The sequence below is a fragment of the Manihot esculenta genome, chromosome 5, assembly GCF_001659605.2.
Source record: "Manihot esculenta cultivar AM560-2 chromosome 5, M.esculenta_v8, whole genome shotgun sequence".
In the NCBI taxonomy this organism is placed as follows: domain Eukaryota; kingdom Viridiplantae; phylum Streptophyta; class Magnoliopsida; order Malpighiales; family Euphorbiaceae; genus Manihot; species Manihot esculenta.
The window spans coordinates 24,779,066-24,802,831 of NC_035165.2; the positions used below are offsets into that span (position 1 = coordinate 24,779,066).

The 23,766-nt window shown below is 31.5% G+C and overlaps 1 protein-coding gene across 1 annotated transcript; it reads right to left on the reverse strand.

The window, feature by feature from the left end:
• Positions 1-13,428: 13,428 nt before the first annotated feature.
• On the reverse strand, positions 13,429-14,201 carry LOC110614420. Its single transcript, XM_021755948.2, has one exon. It carries the CDS (start codon positions 14,004-14,006, stop codon positions 13,674-13,676), a length of 333 nt encoding a protein of 110 aa, XP_021611640.1. The 5' UTR covers positions 14,007-14,201; the 3' UTR covers positions 13,429-13,673.
• Between the last annotated feature and the right edge of the window lie 9,565 nt (positions 14,202-23,766).

The following is a 23,766-nucleotide window of genomic DNA, read 5'->3' on the forward strand; positions in this document are numbered from 1 at the left end:
GCAATAAAAATGATTTTCTGTAACGTTGATGTGGTTGTATGCCCTTGGATCATAGCCGTAGATTACATTAACAGGTTGAAAGACCTGATTTGTAAACAATCCAACGGTCTTTGGGTAATTGCAAAATTTGCAAGCGTGGTCTGCACCTGACCACATTAGAGACTTAGATTTTATTTTAGTTTCTTAAATTAAATTAATCTATGCGACCCAGACCTACTTTTCTTTTTCTTTTTCTTTTTCTTTTTCTTTTCTTTTTTTTTTTTTTTTTTTTTTTTTCTAAACATCGGAAAGAAATGCGAGTATGCGACCTACTACCTTAGAACGACTTGTAACCTATTACCTATCGTAGTTGGCTGTTTGAACTTTGAAGGCTACTGACCAAGTCCTCGCACCTGTACGACTATTGCTTGTATGCTAAATATTAAAAAAAGATCTAAACGTGTATAATTCATATTTATATTTTAAATAGTAAAATTAAAAATTTTTAATTTAAAAATTAACAATAAATTGTAATATAACCACTAAAATTTTATTTAATTAATAAAATAATTTTTAAATATACTTTTTTATTACAATAATATCATTTATTTTTGTTAATTTTATTATATTCTCTATATTTTCACTTTTATATAATATTATATATCATCAATAAAAATTTGAAATATAAAAAAATATATTTTATTTAAAATATTGTTAATAAAAGTAAAATTTTTTAAATATATAATTTATAATATTGAGTACAAATTTTATTTATATAGTGATATTTTATATAATAAAAGTCTATTTATAATAAATATTTATTTAATATGATATATTTAATATTATATATAATAATATAAAATATATTTAATTTAATATAAAATTTAAATTAAAAAATATATTTTATTAAAAATATGAAAATATAAAAATCATTATAATTTATCATTAATTTTTTATAAGTTTAATTTAGTATTTTTTATTATAATGACAGTAAATTAAAAATATTTAATTTTATTATTTAAAATTTAAAATTTATATATATATATGTATTATTATAACATTTAGATTTTTTTCAATATCTCAATAAATAAATGAAATATATATATATATATATATATTCTGCTGTGTCCAGTATCCAAAACCTGTATTCTATTTAATCTGAATTTGTGTCAAATTGATATACTAAAGAGTTTAAAACGCTGATTTTTAATTTTAAAAATATTATATATATATAATTTCAATTTAAAATCACTTATTAAAAGAAAAAAAAATTATATCACCCTGTTTCACTTTTTAGGGATAATATAATTTATTTTTTAAAATAACGTTTATGAAAATTTAATGCGACGGACATACCCTTTGAATTGGGTTTTGCCCTAATTCCTCATTCATTATAAAATAAATAGTGTAAATTGTATTTTAATTTTTAGATTTTAACATAATTAATATATTAATTTTTTATTTTTAAAATTTTTTTATTTTTAAAATTAAATATTTAAATATTTATTTTTTTAAAATTAAAGTTTCTTTCATCCTAAAATTTTTTAAAAAGAAAGAAATATTTTAAATTTCAAAAATAATCTTTACGAAAACTCCACCCTTTCCCTCCTCTATTTATTTCCTTCCACATTATTTCTCCCTTCGCAGGGTAGAATTGATAGAATAAAGTAGGTTGTGGTAGATGTATTAGTAGCGGCAAGGTGAAGGAAGACGGTAATAGCTGCAGTAGTGACATGTATGCATAAATCGGAAAAAAAAAAAAAAAATCCCAAGGCTTACTTTGAAATTGCAAGCAAGTTGGGCAAGAATTCCAAAGCATCAACAACAAACACTATGCCAGCTTGAGGCAAGAACTCATTTGGTTTAAGTCGAAGACGAGAATGCCTAGAAACATCAACAAGGTGAACACGTTTTATTTTGTTTTTCAGTCGGACATAAAAAAAAAAGTATAAGAGAGAGGGATACAAATTTTACATAATATCTCTACTTGAATGCACTAAAAAAAGAAAAAAAAATTAATAATTAATACTCTTAAAATGTATAAACTACATTTATATTTTATACATACTAAATTAAGAAAACACCTTAGAGTTTTTAGAATGTAGAATGAAAGTATTTTTTTATCATAGCCTACTTGATTCCATCGATTCTTCTATGTGGAGAGAGATAATGTGGAGGGAAGTAAATAGAGAAAGGAGGAAAATGATAAAGTTTTCTTAAAAGGTATTTTTGAAATTTAAAATATTTTTATTTTTTTTAACGGATTTTATGATGCAAAAACCTCTAATTTTAACATAATAAAAATATAGAGATTTAAATATTTAATTCTAAAAATAAAAGAATTAATCCGTTTGATGATCTGAGATCCAATAGAATAGGGTTTTACAAGGGTTTTGTATTACTGAATAAGGTCTCTCCTTTTATGAGGAGGGGACTCCTCTTTTATACATTGTCTTGCTTGCTTGTGACGTGTAAAGGTCTCTCCAAGATTGGGCCACGCGTCTCTGCCATGCGGATTCGGAGGTACTAGGGTATCAGCCGCCTGCTCCATGCGTAACGGCCTCTGATTCTTCTCGTGCGTACGTTCAAGCGGATCTGCCAGGCTGTCTGGTGAATATTTTTCTGGATTCTGGGCTAGGCCGAGAGTTGGGCCGGACGCTAAGCCTGAGTGGAGAGGGCCTGCTTCGTGTGGGCCGGGCCGGCTTGAGTGAAGAAGATGGGTCGAGCCCGGCATTGAGGGTTGGATGAGCCAGGCTTGTTATGTATATCAGGTGCGTGGGCCTCTACGTCATGGGCCTTGGGCTGTGGTCGAGCCCCTGGCCTGGGGTGAAGGAATCCAGCGGTCATCACCGTTAATTATGCTAAAATCTAAAAATTAAAATGTAATTTATCCAATTAATATACTCTTAAATTATTTTTAGTCTATAATTAGAAACATAGAAATAGGTTAAAAAAATTTAATAATAAACAAATTATAAATATTTCTCCAGAATCATAAAATAAATACAATAGACTTCAAATCATAACATGTGTGTGTATTGATTGAGCGTAACCTTAATAAAAAAAAGTTATTTTCGAAGAACTGCTCAATTGAAGGGAGTAATTCGAACAAGAGTGACATATCATCCAATTTACTTAATCTTATTAAATCCAACAATAAAGTATTTCACCTCAAGTTGGATAAAACGGATAATTCTTTTTGATGACCGTTGGACCTCATCCACCCGGGATAAGGTCAGGTCCAAGTGAATTAATTGGCTCAAAACCCATAAAATCCTTTAAACTGACCAACTCAGTATTTCAGGCCTTGATGCAGACACGCCAGGTCGGATGAGTTACTCGCGAACCCAGATCCAGTAGAAAGAAGCCCAGCCCGGTGATGTGACGTGAGGGAGAGGAGCTGGTCCAATCACCTCGCAGCCCTGCTCGCATGCGAGCCGGGGAGAATTAAATGGCCGCTAGGCATGGAGAGGAGTCCTGACACATCCATAAGTACGAAACTGAGTGACAGAGACAGCTAGTATTGTAGTAGAGAAGTAGATATAGCAGACAAAAAGGGGTTTTTTTTTTCTTCTTCAGGCCGGGGCCTCAGCTCCATATTTTTTACTTTACTCTGCAACTCTTACCGATCCATACTGCACTAGTTCATGAACCTGACTTGAACGTCAGAGGGTCTCCACCGGGGACATCCACAGTAGACCCCTGACCATCTTTTTTTATTTTATAGGTCCTTTCATCAAATCGAACACTGAGAGACACATATGATGCACCAAGAAGAAAACCAGATCTCTTATGGAGTAAAAGGAAAATCAGAATTATCAAGTGGCATCGTCTGTGGAGACAAAATTGATTTTTACTATCTCTAAAGTTCCTAAATTCACCCATTGAAATCCACATGAAGGTATGAAAATTTATACAAAAAAGAAGCTAGAGGTTTACAATAACCCAGCTGAAAAGAAAGATTAATTATGTTCAGGAATATTTTGATAGTCTTTCAGATAGTTTATTTTAATATTTATTGAATTTTATTACTACTAACTTTTTCTTTGAAACCTGGTGAAGTAAAACTTCATATCGAAATACTTATCTATGAGTATAAAATTTTAATATTTTCTATAGAAAAAAAAATATATATATATATAAGTGATGTCTATATTTGTGGAAATTGTGAGGTCGGCCGTATATATGTTGTAAAGGTTAGATGGGCAAGTCGGCTATAGGGTCCCAAGTTAGTAAATTAGAGAGAAAGTTAATAAATAAAAAAAATTAAAAAACAAAAGAGAAGGATCTGCGAGAAAAAGTGAAGCAGGTTGGGTAGATTGGACAGCTCTCTGACTGGACAACAAATTGGCGAAGTCGGACTGCACAACAAATGATGAAAAATAGATTGGTGGAAGAGCTCAGGTGAAAAGACTCCAACTATTCAAAATTGCCTCTTGTTGTGTATGCTTATTATTTTGTTTTAGAATTTCAAGACTGTCTGTAGTTACTGGCAATTGTTTTTTATTAATTATTATTGAATACAAATGATTTCTTAAATTATTAAAAGATATGCTTTGCATATAAATAATAATGCTCAATTTAATTAAAGTATATTTCTCTGAGTTTAGATATCTTGATAATTGCTTACATAACATTAAAATTCAAGTATTGTCATGAAAATTTTATTATTAATGTTAGCATAGACATTCCTAAGAAAAAGATCATGTATTTTATAGATTGAAAAATTTTCGAGAAATTTACACATGCATATTATTTATTGAATCTCTAAATTGCATTAGTTAATATTGTTATTTAGACCTAATATTTACATTTATCTGAAATATGAAATTAAGTGCCATGTGCGACATATTATTTATTGATGAATATTATTGAATTAGCAACGAACATTCTCGTTATATACGCTCTGTACAAGCTCTTATTTTGTAGAAAAAATTTCTAATCCTAAGTGAAGACCTCAGTGAGGTAGGTGTCTGGCATCCGAAAATGACCCCCGGCACCATAAAACCGGCTGAGATGATGGAACGACAGTAAGACTAAAGAGCCTGAATCTTGCGCAAGACCTCAGTGAGGTCCGGCCTCGGAAAATGACCGCCGGCACCACAAAACCGGCTGAGAGGAAGAAACTCTCAGTGAGGTAGGTGACCGGCCTCGAAAAATGACCCCCGGCACCATAAAACCGGCTGAGATGATGAAGCGATAGTAAGGCCAAAGAGCCGCCTGAATCTTATGCAAGACCTCAGTGAGGTAGGTGTCCGGCCTCGGAAAATGACCCCCGGCACCACAAAATCGGCTGAGATGATGAAGTGACAGTAAGGCCAAAGAACCTGAATCTTGCGCAAGACCTCAGTGAGGTAGGTGTTCGGCCTCGAAAAATAACTCTCGGCACCACAAAACCGGCTGAGATGATGAAGCGACAGTACGGCCAAAGAGCCTGAATCTTACGCAAGAAGCTCTCAGTGAGATAGGTGACCGGTCTCAGAAAATGACTACCGGCACCACAAAACCGGTTGGGGAGCGAACGCCAACATAGAAAAACAACATCAATAAAGGCCACGAGCCTCCAAGAGGAAAGGCAAAGGCCTGACTCCGACCTTGTATAAAAAAGCTTGAACAGTGCAAAAACAACATGCAAGAACATAGTTTCAACCTCACATAAAAAGATTGGGGCACTGGACCATAAATTAAAAGTTAAATCCGACCCCCCAAAAAAGCTCGGGTCATAAGATAAAGAGATTTATATCTCACACAACAGCCAAAAGCGCTAAAGCGCCATGCTGACCTCAAGAGGGTGCTGGAACAAAAATAAAAAATTTTGGATCCGACGTCTCAAAAGAGCTCGGACCACAGGATAATAAGACCTCAATCTTGCAAAACAACCAGCGTATAAAGAAATTAAATTAAGGCACCCCAACGCCTATATCATGTAACAATGCGGCCTACTAAAGGTCAGTTCAAAGCTCACGGAGCCAAAACGCCAAAGCGCCATGCCGATCTCAAGAAAATGAGCTCGGTACTGGTAAAGCCAATAGGCAGACCAAATTAAGGCAAAGCGAATCTTAAGCAAAATGCATATCGAGATAGAGAACCAAACAAAGGACCAAGGGCAATCATAGTAGGCACTGACCTTGAGAATTGACCGCTGGCACTAAACCAGCTCGGCTAGCCTAGAGAAAGGTCTATGCAGCAAAGAGCTCGCAAAACGCTTAAGGGAAGACAGCCCGGAAAGCACTCGGGGGCAAAAAAACCCAAACAACCGTGACATACTCGAGAACCAAATGCTCAGATAAAGAATCAAGGGGACAGGAGCAATGTAAGAGGCCAAATGAACCATTTTGAATGATCGGACGGGGCAGTGAAAAGTCTTGACTCATTGGATACAAAAGAATCGAACCCCAGTATGGTCAAACCCAAAATAGATAGTCCAACCTCTTCGACCCAGGGTCGATCTCCCTAAAAGCCCAAAGGGCCAGACATACGTCCCTGCTGAGCCTTATGTCCGTATTGGCGAGGCTATAAGCCTATAAAAGAAAAGTTAAAGCTGAACAAACGAGCAATCAGGCTGAAACATAGCCTGTGTAAGGCTAGACTAGAAAGCAAGAAATTAAGTCTGACTTCACGAAAGAGTTCGAGGAACCAAAGTAAAAAAAGCGAAATCCCAGACTCCCGAGCTCGTAGCACAAGTAGCATCACAAGCTATAGGTATAAAAGCCTAAGCAAAGAACAAAAATCTGAACTCCCAAACTCGCAGTACGGACGGACTCATAACAAGTAAACAACCAAGCTAAATAAACCTAAGTGTAGAAGAAACAAGAGAGAGCCGAGCTCCCTATGTGAAAATGCCTGCAAATGCGGAACACACAAAAGGATAAACGAAAGCGAAGGGCCGTACTAACATTCGGATTAACTCACAGTAAACAAACACTTAGCAAAGATGACCCAGGAAGAGGAAAATGACAAAAGGTCGGGCTCCCTATCCCAGTGGAGCACACAGCTCATACCGTACTAACTATCAAAAGGTTACATCAAGAAGGACAAGGTATTTGAGCTCATAATAAAAACAAGATTTAAAATCGTCTAATGTGGGGCACTATGCAAACAAGACATTTCTCTAAGTATTATATATCTGAGCTTGCAGCACTGACGAGGTCATAAGCCAAAGATAGAAATGCCCTCATGAAAACAAGAAAAACTCATAAGTTAGAAGTTTAGCCAGACGCTGAGCTTTTAGCCCGGATCAGTTCGATTGACAAAGTCCCAGTAGAGACAGCCTGGTCCATCAACTAAGTAAAGCTAAGTGAGTTGAAATTTGTTAAGTGGGCATCTAGCTTAAGGCTTTTATGATTAAGTCAAGTTAGGTCAAAAGAAATTTACAAGTCGGATGAAGAAAATGGATTAAGTCTTAAAAGGTTTGAGCAGATCGGCAAAGCCAGAAGGCAGTCTGAGTAAAAATAATAATGAGGCACAGGCTGAGGCTAAATATCATTCATCACCGAATACACATCTCCAGATCGCCATACATTCAAACATCAAAGTAAAGAGACAAAGAAATAAAAAGGCAAGGAAATGATGTTTTCACAAGAGCTGTTCTAGGGCAGCGCGGTCATAATGGAGATTTACCCCCTCATCACTCATGAAATAACTGCTGAGGAGGTAAATGGGCAATTGATGACCACTGGGCCTCATCCACCCTGGGCAAGGTCAAGCCCAAGTGAACTAACTGGCCCAAAACCCACAAAACCCTTTAGGTTGACCAACTCAGCATCTCAGGCCTTGATCCAGACACGTCGGGCCGGATGGGTTACCCGCGAGCCCAGATCCAGTAGGAAGAAGCCTAGCCCGGTTATGTGACATGAGGGAGAGGAGCTGGTCCAATCACCTTGCAGCCCTGCTCGCATGCGTGCTGAAGAGAATTAAATGGCCGCTAGTATGGAGAAGAGCCCTGACACATCTGTACGTACAGAGCTGAGTGACAGAGACAGCTAGTATTGTAGCAGAGAAGTAGATATACATCATGAGCAGACAAAAAGGGGGTTTTTTTGCTTCTTCGGGCCGGGGCCTCGGCTCCATATTTTTTACTTTACTTTGCAACTCTTGTCGATCCATACTATACTAGTTCATGGACCTGACTTGAACATCAGAGGGTCTCCACCGGGGACATCCCCGGTAGACCCCTGACCATCTTTCTTTATTTTATAGGTCCTTTCATCAAATCGAACACTAAGAGACCCATATGATGCACCAAGAAGAAAACCAGATCTATCATGGAGCAAGAGAAAAATCAGAATTATCACTTTTTAATGATAAAAAAAAAATTGTTTGTTTCAAACGAGAATAATTTGACATTATACAAAACTCCACGAATTTGGACTCTTTAAAATGAAATTGAGTTGCATAATATTTCCGATAGTTTATTTAATACGTCACTTACACTACTGAACAACGATATAATATTATATTCTTAACGTTGGGTAATTATATAATATGAATATTTACCACGAAATATTATATTATTAATTTAATTAAATATAAAAATATATTAATAATATATTTTTTCAATACTTGACATGCACGACGTTGCTTCAACACTCACAGAATCAAGACCTGTACCTACTGTTGATCCAAAGCTGCATGAAATTTGGGTCTATTCTAATAAGGTATGTAGGCATACATTTATCAGTACTCTTTCTAACGATCTTTTTGATATCTATTGTTGCTACAAGGAAGCCAAAGAAATATGAGATTCAATAAACCTGAAATATACTGCTGAGGATGCTGACTATAAGAGCAAATCTTGTACAAGAAAAAGTGCACAAATCAAATAACAGATACGAAAATAAAAAATCTGATTATCAACCTAAACTTAATAATCCCACCTTTAAAAAGAAAGAACATTGTTTTGTATATGGTAAGCCGGGTCATCATGCACCTCAATGCAGGAAAAGAGTGATAAATGACAATTCTCCTAAAATAAAAGTGAATTTAGTTGAAGGAGATGATATTATTGCTGTGGTCATTTTTTAAACTTTTCTTGTAACTAATGTGCAAGAATTGGTAGAAGATTTTGGTGCTACTAGGCATATCTGTACAAACAGAAATGCGTTTACCTCCTATTCTATAGTGGGGGAAGGAGAAGAACATGTGTATTTAGGTGATTCTAGGATAGCAAGTGTTCTTGATAAAGGGAAAGTTCTTCTCAAACTCACATCTGGCAAGACCTTGGCACTTAATGAGATACTCCATGTACCTAATATGAGAGCTAATTTAATTTTTGTAGCTCTATTGAGAAATATTGGGATTAGGTGTCTTTTGAGTCAGACAGAATTATACTGACTAAAAATGATATTTTATTGGAAAATATTACTGTAATCAGAGATTCTTTGTTCTCAATATTTCTGTAATAACAAATGTAAATGCATCTTCTTCTGCTTACTTGCTTGATTCTTTGATTTATGGCATGCTAGATTAGAACATGTTAGTGCTTCTTATATTAAAAAAATGCAATATCTTGGTATAATATCTGGCATTGGTAATACATGTTTAAATAAATGTGAGATTTGTATAGAATCTAAGTCAACAAAAAAATCATATTCAACTACACATAGAGAATCTGAATTACTTAGTTTAATACACACAGACTTAAGGGATTTAAAATAAACTATGACTAGAGACGGTAAAAAATATTATGTAATTTTTAGTGATGACTATTTTAGATATATTAAAATATATTTACTTAGAAACAAAAATGAAGCATTTGATATGTTTCAATTATATAAAGCTAAATTAGAAAATCAATTAAATAGAAAAATAAAAAGGATTAGATCAGATAGAGGTGGAGAATATATCTTATTTAATGACTTTTGTGAAAAAGAAGGAATAATTCATGAATTTACTCCACCTTATTCACCTGAATCTAATGGAGTAGCGGAAAGAAAAAATAGAACATTAAAAGAAATGATGAATGATTTATTAATAAGTTCCTCCTCACCTAATAACCTTTGGGGGGAAACTTTATTATCTGCTTGTTATCTACAAAATATGATACTATATAAGAAAACTGATAAAATACCCTATGAACTTTGGAAAGGTTATACACCTAAGTTAAAATATTTAAAAGTGTGGGGGTGTCTTGCTAAAGTAAATCTTCCTGATCTTAAGAAATGAAAAATAGATTCTAAAACTTCTAATTGCATGCTTGTAGATTATGCTGATTATTGGGGTGCATTAATTAGACTAATGAAATAATTGAGAGGTACCATGAACTATGATATCTTATATAGTGGATTTCCCACTGTATTAGAAGGATACAGTGATGCTAACTGGATTTCAGATTCAGATGAGATAAAATTCACCAGTGGTTATGTATTCACTCTAAGAGGTGGTGCAATTATATGAAAATTAACCAAACAAAATATCATTGCTAAATCCACTATGGAGTTGAGTTTATTGCTCTAGAATTAGCTAGAACTGAAGCTGAGTAGCTAAAAAATTTCTTAGTAAATACTCCGTTAGGAATAAAACCAATATCATTTGTATCAATGCGTTGTGATTGCCAAGCAGCAATAATCATTGCAAAGAATAAAACTTTCAATGATAAAATAGACATATTCGTCTGAGACATAATATTGTTAAGCAGCTGCTGAAAGATGGAACTATTTCCATTGATTATGTGAAGTCAAAAGTGAATTTGGCTGATCCTGTAACTAAACTTTTAGGGAGAAAACTAATAGATGAAACATCAAGAGGAATGAGACTTGAGCCAATTTAAAATTAACAGTGATGGAAACCCAACCTTTGTGATTGAAGATCCCATGAAAAAGATTTATATGGGTAATAACAAGTCACTTGTTAGTTCTGATAGCACTATTTATTGTTGTCACTTCTTATGGTGTGAGAAGTGCTAGACTGCATTACTAAGAGGATGAGATGGAAGCCCTTAATGATATTCATATCCCTTATAGATGGTGTATAAATTGCAGTATACACTTGATGATATCACCTATATAAGTGTGGAGTGGGGTCGCTTCTATGAGATTGTGGCATAATCTCTAGAGCACTTATGAACTACCAGGCGTGCGCATGGCCTATTGGCGCAAAACAGCATTGAGAACAAGATCTGTGGAATGTTATGAGATTGATGGGAAATTAGCATACAAAAAAGAGTTTTGATTCATAGAAACAAAAGTTTCACCAATTACTCTGTATGTTAAATCTTATTAATCAATGTTTGATTCATAGTCTAAAAGACACTAGATTCGAAACATATATATTAAATTTCTAAATCCAGTAATGAAAAATCTTTTGAGATCTATGGGAGATTGTTGTAAAATTAGTTTAGATTTCAAAAGATGAAAAAAAAAATATTTTTATTAAAATGATTTATTATCTTTTTATCAATGAAAAATATTTTATGTAAAATAAATTGTAGTTTAATTTTAATTTAAAAAATAAAATTTATTAATAAATTTATATATAAAAATCTTAATAAATATTTTTAAAAATGTGAAAAATGACTTTGTTTTTTAAAAGAAAAAATTATTTTTATTAAAATGATTTATATTTTTTTATAAATAAAGAAAATATTTTTGTCTCAAACTTAAAAAATATAGAAAATATTAAAAATATTTTCATAAAACAAACTAATCCTAAATATATAAGAAAATTTAGCTAGAGCTAGAAAATACATAAGAGTTTTAATTTATTGATCTTTCAGATAATAATGAAAAAATTATATATTTCTATTGTATATATTTTATAGAGATCTTACATCTATTTATACAAAAGAGTATAAACTAATTATAATAAGAATAATAATCGTTATAATTAGTAAAATTGTGTATTTTTATTATACAAAGATATTACATCGAAGAGAGTATGAGCTAATTATGATAAAAATAATAATCGCTATAATAATGTTAAACAAATCTTCTATAAATCTTCTATAATTATGTAAAGATTGATTTTCTATAATCATGCTAACAATATTTATGTTTAAAAACAGGGGTGAAATCTCAAATTTCAATACCTCTCTTGATTTAAAAGGGAGAAAACAAAGAAGAAGAGGAGAAGGAGGATATCAGTCCAAAACATTAGCAGGAAGATTTTAGAGACTTCCATAATTTTGAATGATAATTTTACAGATGATTTAGGTACTAACAAGTATCTTCTCATTTGAAGCTGATAATGCACATCATGAAATCATTTTGTGTGACTGAAGCAAGCTTTCTAGTTCTACCACAGCATTCCATCAGCCAACCTGTGTGAATTGAATCGGATGGCAATGTTTCATCTAAAACCTAAACACCCCATCTTCCATATGCATATTATCAGCACAAAATTGCCTTCCCAGGTAAGAAATAACTATCAATATTAACTGATTAAGTGTCCCTAAGTGATCCTTTTTTCTGATACCATTAAACTCGAGACTTCGTAGCTATGGAGAGATTACTACAGAGGAGATGCAAGTAATAACAGAAATACCGACAGAGAAAAGAAAAGCACGTAAAACTCGAGCTACAGAAACCCAGAATTGATGAATGACACGTTTTTTTTTTTTCAAGTCCAGTCAACAGATTCAATTAATGTAGATACCAACCAGAAAATGTACTAGATCCCAAACAGAGTGCAACTCTTTACTTGGACCAAACAGGGGAAAAGTTTACCAGGAAGCCAAAGGAGGACTGCATTTATTACCTGTCTTGCATTGTTCTCAACTTGCCAACGACCTACAGCGGATGGTTGCATAATAAAAATGCCTACTGCTACTTCTGACACAATCAACTAAATTTCTTCTCTCTATTTCCTTCTAGCTAATTGAAAGCCAAATTGCCATTAGCACTGCTTCTAGGAAAGATGCACTTTCAAGATAATTCATCCTCCCCAAAGATCCATCATGAGAAACCCTGGACTCAGAAGCAGTGTATTGCATGAAATTCCAAAATCAACAGCTTTTTAGTCTAGAAGATGGACAAAGGGGGATGAAGAGGGTCTTCAAAAGCTGTCAATTTCGTAGCATGTTTCAAGTTTGTACCTACATGACCACTGTTTTAATACCCTGTTTGAGAAATTAATGAGTAAGATAATATATTCAAAAAAATTCTCAACCCATCTCCGGAAAACCTTAAAATTTATATAAAATTTTACTCCCAAATGAATTATTTTTGTGTATGACCTTAAAAATTGGTGCTTTAAAAAACTTTATCATAATGTATAACCTAGTATTCAGAATGATGAGAAATTAGCTAATAAACCTGATCCTTCTTCAACAAATAGATAATAGAAGTTCAGGCTTCACCTCAATCTTTATACTTGGAAATTCTGTCCAGAATTGCATGCAAATAATATGGAATCAAGATCTGATGAAACTCTTAACCAAGAGACTGCAGAGACGATCATCTATCTCACCTCTCCCACTTGAAAGATGAATTGGAGATTGCACAGTCTGAAAGATTAACCAAACGAGGGAGACAAAATTTATACACAAACACCATTCTCTTTATATCATTTACATACATTTTCTATTCCTCTCAAACAAAAAAGCAAACACCTCATGGGTCGTGCCTTTTCTAACGTAAAGGCACCGTTAAGCCCCAGCTACAAACAAAGAAACACCAACAACGAAAAAAGAGATGTCTATCTTACTATTCTAAAACCTTTATTCTTATTCATATTTTTTTCATTTTGAACCTGAGTTTTTACACAGGGCCGTAGTGATGTTGCTGATGATGAGGGAGCCTGAAGCAAACCTGAGAAGCCGGAGACCGAACCGCCACGCCGTGCCAACAAATACCACCCTTGCACATTTCATGGACATGAATATGATCTCGTGAAATAGCGAGCGTAACTTTTCGAGACACGTCCCAAGTAAGCGACCCAATCAAGATTAAACCCACCAAGGTGGTGGACACAACCAACACAAATCCACCGCTAAAGCTCCGACCAGTTACTAACCCATATGCCTTAATCCCGGCGATCATTGCCACATAGATCAGCGTTAAATTCCCTATCACAGCATCAGAAACCGTCATCTCCCTCTCCCTCACAAATCTATAAAAACCCACCTCAGTAATGGAGGAAATTAAAAGGAAAAGCGATCAAAAAATGAAGGGTATCTTAATTACAGAGATTAAATCACAGGAGTGGATGATCTTGCTTTGCGTCTCGCCTTCTATTTGCTTATATTGAGCTTGTGCTTATCTCCTCACTCTCGGAAGGGAAAGTGGAAGGTAGTATCTTGTTTTAGTAGTACATAGCCGGTTTTAGGTGATCCAAGCAAATAAAAACACGTGTCTACGTGCTTTCACTGCACGCGTCACGCGTCGCTTTGGAAGTGTGCTTCAGAAGTTCAGGTTTGGCTCTTTCTTTTAAACAACGACGTCGTGTTGGTTTGGAGAAAATAAAAAAATAATCAAAGATAAAGTAGATTGATTATTGCTATCGATAGAATGGGCCCGCACCTTTATTTGATAGTATTAAAAGCTGTGCTTGTGTCCCGATTCTCAACCTGACATTAAAAAAATAAGATTATAAAATTATGTTAAATTTATTCGTTTCTTTAGTTTGATTTATTAGAAAAATGTAGATTTTATATACATGTAGCTCGAAATTCACCGTCTTTTCTTTGAAATCGAAATCCTCTCTCTTTTTTATTGAGTTTTCGGTGCTCTTTATTCCTTTAAAAGGCTTTTTCTCTATTTTTTAAAGTGGTAGGAAACCTTGTCCCTATTCGACTGTGAATTTTACTGTCTACAAGTGAATGGGATATAAATAAATCTTTTTATGGATTGGTAGTGGTATTTTTTAAGGAACTTGATTGTGGCTGTTTTTTTTTATGGTTTTTAATTTGTTATTTACTTCTTGCAAGTTTTTAAAAACTTCTTAGAACACTTTAGCTATTTTATTTTTTGTTTATTGAAAAATCGAGGAGGAGGCTTCGAGATTGGTCTCAAAAAATATATTTATTCTTTATATAAACATACCATCACTTTTTTAATCGATCGTTTTTTAAATTATATGAAATTTCACTTGATCAAAAATAGAGAATTATATCAATTTAGAAATATATTGTAATACCCGGCTAGAATCCGGCACCGGAATTCCTGTCGTCTGGTGGAATCCGGGATGTTGGACTTTTATAGAAGGGTAGGCTTTATGTCTTCTTAAGTGTTATGTTTTGATTTCAGGTTTTCAAGTTGAAATGAGATGTGTTTTGAAGAGAAAAGGCTATGGAGACTTTGGCCAAGTTCGGCCGCCGAAAGTGCCCAATGTTCGGCTTTCGAAGGTCAGATTCGGCCCCCGAATGTTGCATGGTTTTGCATGCGATTCGGCTGCCGAAGCTGAGTTGGCCAGCCAGCTCTTGTGCCTTCCTTAGTCAGCATGTTGGACAGGTGTTAGTTCCACACCCTGTCCAGAAGATTGGCCACGTCTCCCATGTTTTATTTGCAAGCCTTTGAGCAGCTCATGCAAAGTGTTGTTGGTTTTCAAAGGTGTGGAAGGTGTAAAAGTGAAAAAGCTTGGTTTTGAGTGTTTATGAGTGTGAAGAGAAGTTGATCCATTTTCTTTGTTCAGATCGTTCATCTTCTTGTTTACAGGAGGTAAGTGAAGCTCTTGAACATGTTTTAATGTATTACAGCAGTTGAGTAGAGATGCATGCTTAAGTGAAAAAGGGTGTTTTTGAGGATTTAAACTTGTAAGCATGATTATGTGTTATGTTTGCTGTGTTTGTTGGGGTTTTTAGGTAGTTTTGGACCCCTTTGTCCATATACATGAGTATATGTGTGTTGAGGAGTTGAAGGTTGCATGTGTTGAGAGATTGAAGGGATGGAGGAGCTTGTTTGCCGTCGGGGCTGAGTTCTGGATGAACTCAGGTTCGGCAGCCGAAGGTTCATTCGGCCGCCGAACCTCTTGCATGGTGGCTTTGACTGCCACAGCTTGCCCCCGAGCGTTTTGAATGTTCGGCTCTGTTTGGGGGATTCGGCCGCCGAAGGTTAGAGACTTTCGTCTCTGGAGTGTGTTTTGGCCCCCGAAACTTGCCCCCGAAAGGGTTCGGCCGCCGAAGATTGAGGTTCGGCCGCCGAAGATTGAGGTTCGGCCGCCGAAGGTACATGAGTTTCGTCTCTGGCGAGGACTTTCAGCCGCCGAACCTGCCGCCGAAAGTGTCCTGTTCAGCTTTTCTTTTGCATGCTTTGTTTGGCTTTTAGAGTGAGTTTAAGGGGATTCTTGGGGAGTGTAATAGCATTATTCTGCAGTTAGTTTGGTCCCTCATTTGAGTCTTTATGTGCTTACACAGACCAGAGGAACCAGAGAGAGCAGCAGTGAGTACTGCTCCAGCGTTTACAGAACCTGCAGAGTCAGTCCAGAGCCAGAGGCGAGTGGAACTAAACTAATACTTTGTGTAAAGCCATTACTTGTTTTTAGCATATGTCATGCATCATATATATGCCATAGGTTGATTGCATTAGAATGCACAAAGATGTTGCATTGCATAGCTTTATTGTTGGTGTGGGTAAATGCTGAATGATCCAGTGGTTCCAGACAGGAAGTCCAGGACCCCATTCTACGGCCTGGCAGGTATAGGAAGTCCAGGACCCCATTCTACGGCCTGGCGGGTATAGGTATATGATCTATACTGGCAAAGGGTAAGTACAGGTGTTATATACACATATACATATATGGTACAGGAAGACCAGGACCCCAGTCTACGGCCTGGCACGGTTTACTGGGACTATGTGGTGACAGGTTTACTCTTGATATGGACTGTCTGTGTTATGCTGCATTCCATCAGATCATCTTTTAATGCATTGTTTTATTATTCTACTCACTGGGCTATAGAGCTCATCCCACTCCCTTAACCCCAGTCTTGCAGGTTCAGTGTACAGTGTACAGGGGATGTTCAGATGAGGTCAGAAAAAGAGAAGAGACTTGTAATAGCTTAGAGTGGACATGTAATATTAAAGAGCTGTGTTTGTTGTATAATCAGTTAGATATGTGCTTGACTTAGTGGTTTGTGTTGTGTATATGATCTGTATATGTATATGGTTTTACAGCATATGTGAAAAATCAAGCTTAACATGTATGATACAACCCATCTAGAGCAAGCTCTAGTTCAGGGGACAGAGTACAGGGTACTGAGTTAGTGCATGCACAGGTTAAGCCCTGGTACAGAGAAAAGAGTTTTGCTTTTTTTTTTTACAGATTATGTTTGATCATGTATGAGATTTACAGGTACACCGAGAGGATAGCAGGCTTGCTACGGGTTCTGGCGGCCTTAAGCCGACCTGAATCCTAGCGCCGGTGACGGTCCATTTTGGGGTCGTTACATATATGTTTTATATTTCAGTAGTGACTATTTTTTTGTGAGATTATATTTAGATTTCATATTATATTTTGAGATTAAATTTTAAATTTTCTTCATCTATGAGTTTGTAGATGGTTTGAAATTTTTTCAATGAGTTTCTCTTGGTATTTAATTTAGAAGGTCAGTTTTTTCTAGTTAGTGTTATTTTTATTTCTTTCCATTTGACTTTCTCGGACAGCCGAAACTCACAAGGAATAAGCAACACTTAATTGGATAATCTAAATTCTAGTGAGATCAAGTTTTAGATGAAATTTCAACTTCTCGTTAATGTCTACTCATGTTTTGAAACTTAATAATTTGATTTTATTACTTTGTTGGTCATAAGCCTTTTACTAATCTCTTCATATCAATAAAACTTAATTTTAATTAAAAAAATATTTATATTATAAAATTATATCTTCTCAAAGCAAAACGTAATTGTTTTTTTTTTTTTTATAACGGCAAAATGCATTAACAAGATTGCCAAAATGGCAAGTTGGCAATAAAATTTAGACAACAGACAACTAAATAGGTTCCTGAGAAAATCTTAAAAAAAAAAAAGACTGATAACGCAAATAGCCCTTTGCTAACCTATCAGCCAAAAGTAACTTGATGCATATTTCAATTAAAGTGATATATTAGGCCATTCAATTCCTTATCCAATATAATCTGATGTAAGGAATTATCATTTGCCAATATTATAATTAAGTTATTTTTATTTTATTTATATTTTTAGTTTTTTATTTTTTATTTTATTTAATTCAAATGATTTTACGTATAAATTAAAAATCTTAAAATTTTAGAGACAACTGTATTATCCAATTAAGATAAATCTCATTATTTTTTATTTTAAATTATTGCAACATTTTATTATTGAAATTATTCAATATAAACATTTAACATCATTTAAATGTTTTCATATAATTAATATATAATTAAGTTATCAATTGAATTAAAATGTCTTTTTTTTTTTATCTTTCATTGTAAGTAAATAATTAACAATATGAACTTAAAAGATAATATCTCTTAATTTAAAATATAAACTAAAATATAATAGAAATTATTCTTACTATAAATAATATAAATTAGAATAGCAGGGAATAATCTCATGTAATAAGAAAAGAAAATATAGAATATTAGAAGCAATCTTATTTATTTATCAAAAAAAAAAAACGTCAAGATTGAGTTGTTATTCCAAAAGTTTTAATATTTATTTTTAAAATTTTATATCATTTTAATTATTTCAATCAATTCGTGTATTCATCCAATAACATCAGGTGGATCACTAAATCGGTCATCATGATATCAAACCAGTCATCAGATCATCAAATCGTTTAATCGTTCACCAAATCGTTTAATTATTCACCAGATCGTTTGATTATACACTAGATCATCAGATCGCTAGATCGTCTAATCATTTACCGGATCATTATTTATATTCTATTGTTAAAGGACAAATCATTAGGATATTATCTAATTGCACTTCTACATATTAAAACTATAGTTGTAGTAGTTATATCACTAATTTAAAATACATTGAAATTCGAATGATAATAAAAAATATGAATTCTTATCGTCTCAATTGGCATAATTAATTTTGAAATAAAATAATTTAAATGAATTATTATAAAATTTATATTTTTTTAAATTAAAAATAAATAAAATCTTGCTAAACTCTTATTTCCAATAGAAAAATAAAAGAGAAAAAAAAAACTTCTCTTCGTAGGGATAAATTTGAGAAAGTAAAGAAAATATTAATAAATAATTATTTACACCCTATCAAATGAAAAAAGATAATCGAAAGCGGGATAGAGAAGTTTTCCCATTATGATGGATAAAGAGAGCTACGGATCGATAATAGAAAAGAGTTTTATAAACAAAAATATCTCAAAAAAAGTTCAAGAGAGAATTGATATTGCAGATAGACGTGATGATATGGCCACGCGGGGTAGATATTTTTGGGGAACTATGTTGAGTTGATGTCTCACGAATTAAGCATAATGTATTACTTTAAATACTTATTTTTATTAGAAATCACATAATATTTTTATTTTTTTTATTTTATTTTCCTAGTTTTAATAAACTAACTTTATAAAAATTTAAATTAATTAAAATGAAAAGCCATATTCTAATTTCAAAGCATTTCATTTTTTGAAAAAAAAAAAAAAAAGTTGTAACCAAATGCGAGCAGTCACTCTTAATATTATCATAATCAACATTAAAGAATAAATATTGTGGGATTGATTTGAGGTATTAATAATTTGCTTTTTCTGTAATGTGGCTGTGATGTCTAGCAGGATATTTTATGTTTATTAACGCCTTGTGCTTTGTCCAACGAATCAAAGGGTCCCAATTCCTAGTGAGCGAATCAGCAGCTTCCGCGATTGATACTAAAGGATACTCGCATTTCATACCTAAATTGCATTTTTCCTCAAGATAATGTATTCATTAAAATGGCCCAAGGCCCAAAAAGCAATTAAACATATTAAATGCCCAATCGCAGGAAAATGGCTATTCACAAACCAACTTAGTAATTTTCAAGTGGCCTATCCTCTATTTTCTAGGACAACCCCTTATCCTACTATTTCTGTACAGAGCGAGTCCTGAATATACTGGTTGGGAGCGGAGCTAGTGAGTCTAAAACAGGGTAAAACCAGTTAGATAGTGTAATAAGATTTCTTGATAGACTAAACTTAACTGATTATAATCTCGTTGAGATCTATCTAAATGCCATATAAATATACTTGTGATAAATAACACTATGAATCATTTTTCGAATGACTATTTAATATTATCTATTCGAATTAATATATAACATAATTAATTAACGAGTTTAATTAATAATATTGATAGTGTTAAATAATCAATTATGATTTTTATCGCCGCTCGAATAGTAGATAAATTTCTTTACTAAGATAGTATAAATAGATTTTTAAATTAATATTTGTTTTTGTATATCTCAAATTTAAAGAGAGAATGTTTGATTCAAAAAAAAAAAGAGAGAATGTGTATTTCGACTATTTTTTTAAATTTTTAATTTTTAACTATCGGTTGGCTTTAATTAAGTAATGATAAAGTAAAATCATCGTTACATGCTTTCACTTTATGGTAAATGGAAATTTCAACCCTTCATCTACCTGTTATAAATTTAGTAAAGTTCACACATAATTCAGGATAGATATTTAAAACTGAGTAATTCAAAACAACTCAAGATTAGGTATTGAATGTTCACTGATCCAAGACAACTTCTTCCTAAGAAGTCAAGAGCATAGTTTTTCCTTGAATCTGTAGTCTACAATTCAAAAAAAGAATAATCATAATGTAAAAATACTATGTACAACCTAACTCTAAAAGTTAGAGGAAAAGCTTACTCTTCGTGATTAAAAGATAAAAACTTTTTAACAGAGACTTCCATGATTAAATAATTTTATATAGATTTGTTAATATAAATTTATTCTAAATTTCATTAAAATTTATCTAAAATTAATTATATAAAGCTAATGGTTAAAAAAAACTTGATACTTTTAATTTTGTACCAATTAAAACATAAAATTTTTAAAGTTATTCTAATTGTATCTTATCGTTATTTGTGCCGTTAAAAATTAATGGCTACATCAATAATTTTAGAGTAAATTTGATAATAATTTAAAATTTTATAATAAAACTATAATAAAACAAAAAATATAAAGTTTTTTTTATAATTATCTATTTTATTAATAATTTTTAAAAAAAATGGAGAAATGAATACTGAATTTATAATTTTAGATGAGTTATATATTTTTTTAACTACTTAACATTAATCTATATACTCTTAATGTTTTTAAAATACACTCTAAATATTAATTTCTTTAATGATAATTATAGAATAATGCTAAATAGTAAGCGAATTAGACAAATTTAGAAAAATAAGTTGATAATAATTTTAGTCAAAATAAGATTAAAATAAATTATTATTATTATAAAATTATTAATAAAAATTAAAAAAATGAAATAATAATATAAATATTAATTATTAAATATATTTACTTATAAAAAAAATAACTTCATAATTTTATAAGTCTCTAATTATATAAATAATGGTACGATATATTTTATCAAATATTAAAATAATATAATGTAAATGATAAAAAATAAAAATTAAAAGTATATAATAAAATTATAATAAAAGTAAAATATAAAATCTTTTTAACGATTCATTCTAAATTTTATTGACATTTGCGTGATAAAATGATGTTAGATGTGTTATGATGGCAATTTCGTTAATTTTTTAACAATATAAATAACAACCTAATATAATTAAAATAATTTTAAAAATTTAAATTTTAATTAAAATAATTTTAAAAAATTAAATTTTAATTAAAAATATAAATAGAATTATAATAAAATTAAAATTATAAATTTTTTTGACGATTAACTCTTATATTAATATTTAATTTTATTACTATTATATAATTAATATTACATAATATCTGTTCAGAGTAAATGTCATGATAGAATATGATCAATTTCAATAATATTAATAATATTTAAATAATTTAATTAATATATTTTAATTAATTGATTTTCTTGTTGATTCTTTTATTTAGAATATATATAACTTTTTAAATAGTAAATTTAAAAAGAAATTGAAGTCATATAAAATTTTATAAGCATCCATTTAAAATTGTTTTCTTCCAAAATAAATTCTTTTAAATAGTGTTAAAATGATTTTTTAAATTAAAAAGAATTATTTTTTTATTATAAATAAGAAAAATTAAAAAAATCAATTAAATTATATTTTTATAAAAAAAAATTATATATATTATTTTATTTATATCGATTCGATCCGCTATGAAATAAAATATTGTCAACGATTATTTATTTAATGATCAATATGATGTAAAAAGAAAAGTATTCTATCACTAATCTAATACTTGTTTATAAATTAACTTATTATTTATTATAATTTTTATAAAAAGTAATTTTATTTTGGATTTAAATATTCTAGCCAATTATTTATCTATCGAAACAATTCTTATTGTCTATATTTGAGAGGAGGTAGGTTCAATTAAAATTTTTTAAAATATAGTTTTATAAGTTATAAGTTTTTTATGATTTTCAAACTTTAATAATTTTATATTATTTGGGAGGAGAGAATTTCTTTAAGGTATTTAAGTTTTTCTAAAAATAAACTTCTCTATCTTTGGTGATTTTTTTTTCTCAATTGATATTTGGAGAGAAAATGGGGATTTGATCTCTAATTAACAGGGACTTCTCATATATATGTCTTTCCAATTCATTTAGTGTATGATAAATAAATAGCCAACAGGGAATTCTCATATATATGTCTTTCCAATTTATTTATTAGACCAATTATCAGGAAATTTAATAAATTATTCTAATACGATGTAATTTTGATTAATTTTTAAAATTAAAATTAAAAATAAATAATCTAATTATTAAATATATAATCACATTTTCAACGGTAATAAATTTTATTTTATAATAATAATTATAAATATTTTATCGCATATATTATTTAATTTAAAATTCAGAATATAAAATAATTAAAAATAATATATCTGTTATAAAATTTTCATAAGTATTAATATAAAACAAAATCTATCCATAATTGAAACCGTCGATTACATATTTAATAGTTAGATTATTATTATCTTTAGAATTAATTATATCATTTAACTATATTTGAATGTGAATTAATATTATTTTTATATATGAAATTAATTTTATATTTAAAAAATAATAAAATATTACAAGTTATATTATATCCAACCTTTTACATTTTGATTTTTAAAAATTGACTAAAATTATATTCAAATATAAATATTAAGTCACTTTATCTAAAATTTAAATATTTAAATTAAAATATAAAATAATATAAACGATGAATTTTTTTTTAATAATTTAGTCATTGATTTATATAAATAATAATAATAATAATATTTGAGACGTACTATTTAGACTATCAAATTGTTTCGTAAATTATCACTTAAACTATCAAATTTCATTATTAAATTTAAAAATTTATAATTTGGCTAAAATTATTCGAAAATATAAAAGATTGGGAGGCTAAGATATGGGACCACTATGATAGTCCCGAGCATATTTATTAATTTTATTCCTACAATTGCTAACAATGTTAGATTGTATAATCTCAATTTGGGATGGATTTCCAATCCGCCTCATCAGCTATGTCGCTCGTTAATAGACGACTGCCTATAATTTGTGGTTATAGATCCTGTGAGCATATGTTGAGAGAAATCTTTGAAGATCTGCTATGGTGTTGGCTTGCTGAGTTTTTTTAACTCTATGTTTCATTGAGGGAGATGGGATCTCAGGGGCTTGATATTAAGGCTAGATGATGCTAGTCAGTGATCCTATTTCTACATGTGAGATTCTGGAAGTTATGCCCTCCCTCTCTTTCAAAACCATTGAAGATAGACTCTGGGTTC

Coding starts and splice junctions, on each gene's coding strand:
- LOC110614420 (XM_021755948.2), bottom strand. CDS start 14,006: ATGACGGTTTCTGATGCTGTGATAGGGAATTTAACGCTGATCTATGTG.